Genomic DNA, 11,177 nt, shown 5'->3' on the forward strand with positions numbered 1-11,177 from the left:
TCTTATGCAAAAAAGGGGATAATATCAGTACCTACCTCAAGTGCTTGTATTAAAGGTATTTACATATACAAAGAACCTAGAAAAATCCCAGTAAGTGTTTGTTTATTCTCTTAATCATCATCTTCCCATGGAATATCAGACCTGGATCAAATTCTGCTTTCAAGATGTTAATGATGATCCTATATTAAAAAAATATCTCTCTTCCTTTCTTTGTGTCTCTTGTGGGTTCAGGTTTCCCTAGGACTCCTGCATGCCCATGCTACACATATCCTGTGGCCTCCAGAACGCTGGCAGAAATTAGAGTCTGTTCTTCCTCCAGAGCGCTTGCTGGTTCAGAGTGAAGAGGACTGCCTGCAAGGATCCCCCTAAGCTGCTGCCCTGGAGAAACACCACTACCACCAATCACAGGAAGTGGGATGGAGAAGAACAACAGCGAAAAGGGCAAAGCTTCTTGCAAGAAATATTTCTATCACATTAAGATGATCTGTATTATTAGAGTTTTAAAATATTAAACAGTATTAAATAGCACCTGATTTTATGTTAAATTGTAATACCGTGTTTAATGTCCCCAAAATGCAGACTTTGGGAACTATGAAAATTTTATTCCCAAATGTCTCAAAGGGGATACATTTTGGATTTTTATGCATACATGTTCCATTCATTGTTAGATTTTGATTTTGGAGCTTTCTGCTGGAAGAATATGAAAAGTAATATTTGATGAAAGTAGCTTCATTTACTCTTAAGATGGAACATGAAGAAACATTATATACATAGTGATAGGAATTACATTATAATTGACAGTATCTACAATGCAGTGACTGCCATTTAGGAAGAACAGGAAACTATGATGCAAAAATAAAACATTGATTTGTTCAGGTTCTGTTTTGGGTGTTTATCATTAAACCGGTAATAGTCCATTAACAATGAATATATTCTTTCTTTTGGAAGAAAAGAATTAAAATATTGGGAACCAGGTCTCTCAGTATTTTTACACAACCAAATCTTTCTTACTGGCCCTCTGTAATTCCAGAATTTCTTAGTGATCTCCTGCCTATTCACACTGATGAGTAAACTTATTTTTCAATATTTGGCCACTATTTGATAAAATGTTCTGGGTGAAATGGAAAAAATCACTTCAACCAAGTCTGATTTTCTTTTTCCCTCCTAGTGATTTTTCAGTGCTCCTGTCTATAGTTCTGAAATCACCTACTAAACAGGGGGGACAATACTGACAGATTTTATAATTGTATAGCTAAGAAGGTAGATTCTCTGTATGCAAGCCTGCTTTTATGAAACTTTTTTTTCCTCCCATTGGTTGGAGGTTTGTGCTTATGGAAACTACATCTCTAGATCAATCTCCTCTGTATGCCTGGTTTCATTTTCTTTTGTTTCATCAGCAGATGATAAGATACCAAACAAGAATTAACCATCTTGCAAATGTGGATACAAACTCATTATTAGCGAGCAGAAACAGAGCAACCACAAAAAACATGCATATTGAGAGCATATGTTACTAATAATAATTCATTAGAATCATAATAGCTAGTTCAACACACATCAGTGACTACTTATACACTAAGATTGGTCAAAATTATCATTTTAAAAAACCTGCTTAATATCTCTTGATGAATCTATATTATCCTTATGAGTTCTTTTTTTCTACTTCCCTCTCTTCCCCAACTTAAGCTTCACACTCTGGCCTTTAACTGCAAATTACCAAATTCTCATTGCTATTTCAAGGCTTGTAACTTTTTTCCCTTGGTAAAGTGCATCCCCTAGGATTATATGTAAAATATTGAGTGCATAAAAGTACTAACTCTTTCTTTAGTTGTTAGAGCATAGGAAAGTCCAGGGACTATGGAAGATAGGACTGGGGGAGACAATGAAGTGAGACAGAGAACAAATAAAGGGGTACCTGGATTAACTGCTATGGTTCCCCTGGTGGCTCAGATGGTAAAGTGTCTGCCTGCAATGTGGGAGACCTAGGTTCGATCCCTGGTTGGGAAGATCCTCTGGAGAAGGAAATGGCAAACCACTCTGGTACTCTTGCTGGAAGATTCCATGGATGGAGGAGCCTGGTAGGCTACAGTCCATGGGGGCGCAGAGAGTCGTACACAACTTTTGCTTTTCACTTTATCCTGCTATGGAAGAATTTGGTATTTTAACAGTTCAGTAAACTGTCTGTCAGCCTTATTACCTCATTGACTGACTGTATCTTCCTATTCCAACTATTAATTCAATATTATAAGTATTAAGACAGGAGACAAATGTTCCTCCTATTTACTTTTGTATTCTCAAACCAACCGAGTTTTAACATGTGATGCTTGTTGAACAACTCAGCTCATAAGCTACCTCCTCAAAGATGCAACTCCTGGCAGAGATTATAACTGTGTTACCTAGTATGTACTTTCATGAGTCCATCAATCACTCTAAATATTAAGAAAGAGTTATTAACTGTCCACCACTCCCAGGGCACAGCAAGAAGTCATAGACCCAGGAGCCCAGTCTTTCTGTGAAAGAGGCCTAGTAGCTTATATTCATAGCTATGATCCAAGGGGCAGGCTTCTAATTAAACACAAGTCTAAGAGGTGACTGTAATCCTTTCCAGAGGCCTCAGAGGGCAGGCACTATCTTTGCACTCTCTGTCTGTTACATTCCAGAGCACTAGTATCTCCCAGAGAAGAACCTTACGCATGTCTGGTGCCCTTGATTTTTGTGACTGCCACTCATGGGACACCCTTTGATCACCTGACTCTGATGGCCAGCAGTGCTAGCATTCATGTGTCCCACAGAACTAACAATTGGAGAGTCACTTCTTGGCTGATTGTCACCCCCGGGCAAGGCACAGATAGGTGCCTAAAACAGATGCCCATGCTTTCAGGAAAGTGGCCTGTTTGCTTGACCTGGAACTTTGGTCTGAGGGGCAGGGGTCTGGTTTGGCACACATCTAGGGGCCTTCTGAGGTAAGGACACCAGGATGGAGGTGGGTGGATATCTTATCTGTGCTCTCCCTCTGCCTCATTCCAGGTTGCCAACATCTTCCAGAAGAAAGCTTGTATGACACTCTGATTTTTGGGACTACCACACAAGAGACCCCTCTAGATTGCATGACTCTGAAGAACAGTAAGATTTACACTTGTGATCTCATAGGACTATATGCATTTACATACTTTAAAAGTTGCTGCATGAAGGCCTAGCTTCCAAACCACTTGAATCTAGGTGCTGACTGAGATCCTCCCCTCCACTGACAGGTCTTGGCACATCCTCAGCTAGCAAGAGCCACTAAATATAAGACAGACTTCAGGGACAATCACAAAGGATTGAGAAACAACCAAGCACTAAGGCAGAGCAGAACAATAAGGTTTATCTCCTTTACATGGCTACTCCTTTAAGACTGGCAGAGATGGTTGTTTTATTTAGTGCATAGAAACCAATATGGAGAGTCAAGGAAAATGAAGAAATAGGAATATATTCCAAATGAAAGAACAAAATAAAACCTGAGAAAAAGTCGATAATGAAACAGATAAATAATTTACCTTAAAAAGTTTTCAAAATAGTGGTAATAAGGATGGTCACCAAACATGGGAGAATAAATGACCACAGAACTTCAACAAAGAGGCAGAACATATAAGAAAGTAATGCAAAGAGAAGTCACAGAGTTAAATACAATAACTGAACTGAAAACTATACTAGAGGGATTCAATAGCAGACCAGACAGATGAAACAGAAGAAAGAATCAATGGAATTGAAAACAGAGCAGTGGAACTCACACAATCAGAGCAGCGAAAAGAATAAAGAATGAAAAAGTGTGAAGATAGTTGAAAGGGATTATGGAACAACATCAAGCAGACCAGTGTTTACATTATAGGGATTCTATAGATGACTTACTTGGACAATGGCTGAAAATTTTCCAAACCTGAGGAAGGAAACAGACACCCAGATGCAGGAAACCTAGAAGTTCCAAAAAAGATGAACCTCAAGAGACCAAAACATGGTATAATTAAACTGTCAAAAGTAAAGACAAGAAGAAAATCAAAGCAGCAAGAGATAAACAACATGGTATACAAGGAAAATCCTGTAAGATTGTTAGCAGGTTTTTCAACAGAAACTTTGTAGGCTAGAAGGATGTGACGCAGTATACTTGAAATCCTGAAAGAAAACAAACAAAAACTTCCAACCAATAACATTCTACCTGGCAAAGTTGTTGAAGGAGTGGGAAAGAGTTTTCCAGAAGCAAAAAGTAAAGGAGTTCATCAGCCCTAAACCAACTTTACAAGAAAAGTTAAAGAGAATTCTTTAATCTAAAATGAAATGGTACTAATTAGTAACAGGAAAATATGAAAGTATAAATCTCATGAGTGAAGTTAAATATATAGTAAAATTCAGAATAATCTAATGTACAGGTGGTAGATAAATCATTTAGAAAGCTAGTATGAAGGTTAAAAGACAATGCTAAGAAAAATAACTATTAGCTACAATAATTAAGGATACTCAAGATTAAAAAAGAATTGATGCTTGTGAATTGTGGTGCTAGAGAAGACTCTTGAGAGTCCCATGGATTACCAGGAGATCAAACCAGGCAATCCTAAAGGAAATCAACCCTGAATGTCCATTGGAAGGACTGATACTGAAGATGAAGCTCCAATACTTTGGCCACCTGATAATACAAAAAGCCAACTCATTGGAAAAGACCCTGATGCTGGGAAAGATTGAAGGCAAGAGGAGAAGAGGGCAGCAGAGGATGAGATGGTTAGATGGCATCACTCAACGGACATGAATTTGAGCAAACTCCAGAAGATAATGAAGGACAAGGAAGCCTGGCAGGCTGCAGCCCATGGGGTCACAAAGAGTCAGACATGATTTAGCAACTGAACAACAACAATGAGATTGTTTATATTATCTAAATAAAATGTCTATACATCCAAAGCAATCTATAGATTTACTGCAACCCCTATGAAAGATGCATGAATGACATTTTTCACAGAACTAGAACAAATACTGCCAAGATGTGAAACCACAAAAAATCCTGAATTGCCAAAGCAATCATGAGAATAAAGAACAAAGCTGGAAGTTTCACACTTCCTGACTTCACATTCTACTCAAAGATATACATCAAAACAGTATGGTACCAGCACAAGAAGAGACTCAATAGAAATCCCAGAAATAAATCTATGCCCTTATGGTCAATTGATCTATGACAAAGGAGGCAAGAATATGCAATAGAGAAAAGACAATCTCTTCAATAAGCAGTACTGGGAAAACTGGACACTTACATGTAGATTGAAATTAGAATATTTCTCCTACCAAATTTCAATGGCGTTTCTCACAGAAATATACCAATCCTAAAATTTACATAGAACCACAAAAGACACTGAATATCCAAAAGCAATCTTGAGAAAGTACAAAACTTAAGCCACCATCTTCCTTGACTTCAAATACTGGGTTGACCAAAAAGATCATTTGGGTACTTCCAAACTATCTTACAGAAAAGCCCAAATAAACTTTTTGGCCAACCCAATACATTATAAGGAGAGAGAATACAGCAAGGAGATAAGAAAGCATTCTCAAGTGATCAATGCAAAGAAATAGAGGAAAACAATAGAATGGGAAAGACTAGAGATCTTGTCAGGAAAACTAGAGACACCAAGGGAACATTTCATGCAAGCACGGGTACACTAAAGGACAGAAATGGCATGGACCTAACAGAAGCAGAAGATATTAAGAAGAGGTGGCAAGAATACACAGAAGAACTATACAGAAGAGATCTTAATGACCTAGATAACAATGATGATCACTCACCTAGAGCCAGACATCTTACAGTACAAAGTCAAGTGGGCCTTAGGAAGCATCACTATGAACAAAACTAGTGGGAGTGATAGAATTCCAGCTGAGTTATTTCAAATCCTAAAAGATGATGCTGTTAAAGTGCTGCACTCAATATGCCAACAAATTTGGAAAACTCAGCAGTGGCCACAGGACTGGAAAAGGTCAGTTTTCATTCTAATCCCAAAGAAGAGCAGTGCCAAAGAATTTTCAAACTACTGCACAATTGCACTCATCTCACATGCTAGCAAGGTAATGCTCAAAAATCTCCAAGCTAGGCTTCATGAGTATGTGAACTAAGAACTTCCAGATATTCAAGCTGGATTTAGAAAAGACAGAGGAACCAGAGATCAAATTGCCAACATCCATTGGATCATAGAAAAAACAAGGGAATTCCAGAAATAATCTACTTCTGCTTCACTGACTATGTTAAAGATCTTCACTGACTCTGTTAAAAATCTTTGACTATGTTAAAAATCTTTTGATTACAACAAGTTGTAAAGAGAGATGAATACCAGACCACCTTACCTGCCTCCCAAGAAACCTGTATGCAAGTGAAGAAGCAAGACATGTTAGAACCAGACATGAAACAATGGACTGGTTCAAAATTGTGAAAGGAGTACGTCGAAGCTGTATATTGTCACCTTGCTTATTTAACTTCTATAAGAGCACATCATGCGAAATGCTGGGCTGGATGATGCACAAGCTGGAATCAAGATTGCTGGGAGAAATATCAATAGCCTCAGATATGCAGATGTTGCTGCTGCAGCTAAGTTGCTTCATCATGTCCGACTCTGTGCCACCCCATAGATGGAAGCCCACCGGGCTCCCCCGTCCCTGGGATTCTCCAGGCAAGAACACTGGAGTGGGTCGCCATTTCCTTCTCCAACGCATGAAAGTGAAAAGTGAAAGTGAAGTCGCTCAGCCGTGTCCGACTCTTAGCGACCCCATGGACTACAGCCTACCAGGCTCCTCCATCCATGGGATTTTCCAGGCAAGAGTACTGGAGTGGGGTGCCATTGCCTTCTCTGGATATGTAGATGACATCACTCCTAATGGAAGAAAGTGAAGAACTAAAGAACCTCTTGATGAAAGAGGAGAGTGACAAAGCTGGCTTAAAACTCAGCATTCAAAAACCTAAAATCATGGCATCTGGTCCCATCTTTTCATGGCAAATAGGTGGGGAAACAATGGAAACAGTGACATATTTTATTTCCATGGGCTCCAAAATCACCATGGATGGTGACTGCAGGCATAAAATTAAAAGATGCTTGCTCCTTGGAAAAAAAGCAATGACAAACCTAGATGATATACTAAAAAGCAGAGCTATTACAATGGTCTGTATAGTCAAAGCTATGATTTTCCCAGTAGTCATGTATGGATATGAGAGCTGGACCATAAAGAAGGCTGAGCACCAAAGAATTGATGCTTTCAAACTGAGGTGCTAGAGAAGACTTTTGAGAGTCCCTTGGACAGGAAGATCAAACCAGTCGATCCTAAAGAAAATCAACCTTGACTCTTCTTCACTGGAAGGGCTACTCTGGCCACCTGATACAAAGAGCTGACTCATTGGAAAAGACCCTGATGCTGGAAAAGACTGAAGGCAGGAAGAGAAGGGGGCATCAGAGGATGAGATTTTTGGATGGCATCTTTAATTCAATGGATATGAGTTTGAGCAAACTCCAAGTGATAGTGAAGGACAGGGAATCCTGGCATCCTGCAGTCCATGGGGCACAAAGAGCTGGACATACTGAGTAACTAAACAACAAATATACTACAAACTGTAGTAATCAGAGCAGAATGGTCCTGGCATAGAAACAGACACATACATCAAAGGAACAAAATGGCCAAGAAATAAATCCATGCTCATGTCGTCAATTAGTTTATGACCAAAGACCAAGGATATACAATAGGGAAAGGACAGTTTTTCAATAAATGTTAGGAAAAGTGGACAGCCACAGGAAAAAGAATGAATATGGACCACCATCTTCCACCATACACAAAAAATGTCTCAAAATTGATTAAAAATGTGGACACCTGAAATCATTAGCTCCCAGAAGAAAACATAGGTGGTAAGCTCCTTGACATTGGTCTTGGTGATGATTTTTTTGGGATTGACACCAAAAGCAAAAGCAAACAAAGCAAAATAAGCATGTAGGACTACATTAAACTAAAAGCTACTGCACAGCAAAGGAGACTTATCAACAAAATCAACCTACCAAATGGGATGAAACATTGGCAAATCATATATCTTGTTAGGGCTTAATGTCCAGAACATATTAAAAAAAAAAAACTCATGGGGGTCGTCCTAAGATGGCAGAGGAATAGGACAGGGAGACCACTTTCTCCCCCACAAATTCATCAAAAGAACATTTAAATGCTGAGTAAATTCCACAAAACAACTTCTGAATGCCGGCAGAGGACATCAGACACCCAGAAAGGCAGTGCATTGTTTTCGAAAGGAGGTAGGAAAAAATATAAAAGACAAAAAAAGGACAAAAGAGGTGGGGATGGAGCTCCATCCTAGGAAGGGAGTCTTAAAAAGAGAGAAGTTTCCAAACACCAAGAAGCACTCTCACTGCTGAGTCTGTGGCGAGCCTTGGAACCACAGAGGGCAACATAACTGGGAGGAAAAATAAATAAATAATTAAAACCCACAGATTACGTGCCCAATAGTAACTCCCCCAGCAGACAAGCAGCACAGACACCTGCACTCGCCACTAGCAAGCGGGGGCACGGTGGGGTAGGGAGGCACAGGCTCCATTACTTAGAGTAAGGACTGATCCTGAATGCCCTGAGGGCAATCTAGGGAACTAACTTGGGCTAGCAAACCAGACTGTGGGATAGCTACCACACAAAAAGCCCTAACCTAAGACACCACCCGGAGAAGGCAATGGCACCCCACTTCAGTACTCTTGCCTGGAAGATCCCATGGATAGAGGAGCCTGGTGGGCTGCAGTCCATGGGGTCGCTGAGAGTTGGACATGACTCAGTGACTTCACTTTCACTTTTCACTTTCATGCATTGGAGAAGGAAATGGCAACCCACTCCAGTGTTCTTGCCTGGAGAATCCCAGGGATGGCAGAGCCTGGTGAGCTGCCCTCTATGGGATCGCACAGAATCGGACACGACCAAAATGACTTAGCAGCAGCAGCAAGACACCACCAGGCCCGCTCACAGAACAAAGGACTGAACAGAGCTAGCCCGCTGCAGACCATCTCCCTCTGGTGACAGGCAGCCAGAGCCGGAAGGGGGCAATTGCAGCCCCAGAGAGACATTATCTACCAAACTGCAAGCAGGCTTCTTTGCTAATTAAGACTTCTTGGGGTTCTGGACGGTCAACATCCGCCTGAGAAGGTGCGCTGGTTGTACACCCAGAAAACCAAGTGGCCATGAGCGGGGGCAGGCCCAGTGTGGCTGAGACACTGTGAGCACATGCCAGAGTTATTTGTTTGCAGCGTCCCTCCCTCCCCACAGCGTGACTGAACATGTGAGCCTAAAAAAAGTGTCCACCACCGCCCCACTTGTGTCAGGGCGGAAATCGACACTGAAGAGGCCAGCAAACAGAAGAAGCTAAAACAGAGGGAACCACTTTGGAAGTGACAGGTGCAGTAGATTAAAACCCTGCAGTTAGTACCGACTACATAGGAAGGGGCCTATAGATCTTGAGAAATATAAGCCAGACCAAGGAACTATCCAAAAATGAGCTGAGCCCACACTGCCCACAACAACACCAGAGAAAGTCCTAAATATATTTTTGCTATTTTTACGATCATTCTTTTTTTTTTTTAATTTTTAAAAATTTTTAAGTCCTCTGTTACTCCTTTAATTTTCATTTTTATAACCTACTATTACTTTGCAAAAAAAAAGGACCCTCCCTATTTTTTAAAGCAAACTTCACATATATATTTTTTAATAATTTTTGTGACTTTTGTTTCTTTTCTTTAATATTGTATTTTTGAAAATCCAACCTCTACTCTAGATTTTTAATCTTTGCTTTTTGGTATTTGTTAGCAATTTTGTACCTTTAAGAAGCCAACCTTCAGTATCCATTTTTACTTGGGAGCGAGATTACTGGCTTGACTGCTCTCTCCCCCTTTTGACTCTCCTTTTTCTCCACCAGGTCACCTCTAACTCCTCCCTCCCCCTTCTCTTCTCTACCCAGCTCTGTGAATCTCTTTGTGTGTTCCAGATGGTGGAGAACACTTAGGGAACTGATTATTGGCTGGATCTGTCTCTCTTCTTTTCATTCCCCCCTTTATCCTCCGGCCATCTCTGTCTCCTTCCTCCCTCTTCTCTCTGTATAACTCCGTGAACATCTCTGAGGGGTCCAGACTGCAGAGCACACATAAGGAAATGATTACTGGCTAACTTGGTCTCTCCTCTTTTGATTCCACCTCATCTCATTCAGGTCACCTCTAACTCCCCCCTCCCTCTTCTCTTCCCCATGTAACTCTGTGAACCTCTCTCGGTGTCCCTCACTGTGAAGAAATGTTTCATCTTTAACCTAGATGTTTTATCATTGGTGCTGTATAGATGGACAAGTCTTGAGGCTACTGTAAGAATAAGACTGAAAACCAGAGGCAGGAGGCTCAAGTTCAAATCCTGAGAACACCAGAGAACTCCTGACTCCAGAGAACATTAATCAATAGGAGCTCATCAAACGCCTCCATACCTACACTGAAACCAAGCACCACCCAAGGGCCAACAAGTTCCAGAGAAAGATATGCCACGCAAATTCTCCAGCAACACAGGAACACAGCCCTAAGCTTCAATATACAGGCTGCCCAAAATTACTCCAAACCCACTGACATCTCATAACTCATTACTGGACACTTCATTGCACTCCAGAGAGAAGAAATCCAGCTCCACCCACCAGAACACTGACACAATCTTCCCTAACCAGGAAACCTTGATAAGCCACCCATACAACCCCACCCACAGCAAGGAAATTCCACAATAAAGAGAACTCTACAATCTGCCAGAATACAGAAAGGCTACCCCAAACTCAGCAATATGAACAAGATGAAGAGACAGAGCAATACCCAGCAGGTAAAGGAACAGGATAAATGCCCACCAAACCAAACAAAAGAGGAAGAGATAGGTAATCTACCTGAGAAAGAATTCCAAATAATGATAGTGAAAATGATATAAAATCTTGAAATCAAAATGGATCACAGATAAATAGCCTGGAGACAAGGATTGAGAAAATGCAAGAAAGGTTTAACAAGGACCTAGAAGAAATAAAAAAAGAGTCAATATATAATGAATGCAATAAATGAGATCAAAAACACTCTGGAGGCAACAAATAGTAGGATAACAGAGGCAGAAGATAGGATTAGTGAAGTAGAAGA

The 11,177-nt window shown here is 40.5% G+C and overlaps 1 protein-coding gene across 4 annotated transcripts in view; it reads left to right on the forward strand.

Moving 5' to 3' along the window:
* Positions 1-878, forward strand: part of IMMP2L (inner mitochondrial membrane peptidase subunit 2) — a 958,934-nt gene extending 958,056 nt beyond the window's left edge. For all 4 annotated transcript variants that reach the window (XM_060414758.1, XM_027968614.3, XM_027968613.2 and 1 more), the window contains one exon: positions 232-878. In XM_060414758.1, the coding sequence (XP_060270741.1) occupies positions 232-369 (138 nt within the window). In that variant the 3' untranslated portion in view covers positions 370-878. The remainder of the gene's footprint in view (positions 1-231) is intronic.
* Positions 879-11,177: the final 10,299 nt, after the last annotated feature.

The sequence above is a fragment of the Ovis aries genome, chromosome 4 (assembly GCF_016772045.2).
Source record: "Ovis aries strain OAR_USU_Benz2616 breed Rambouillet chromosome 4, ARS-UI_Ramb_v3.0, whole genome shotgun sequence".
Taxonomy (NCBI): Eukaryota; Metazoa; Chordata; class Mammalia; order Artiodactyla; family Bovidae; genus Ovis; species Ovis aries.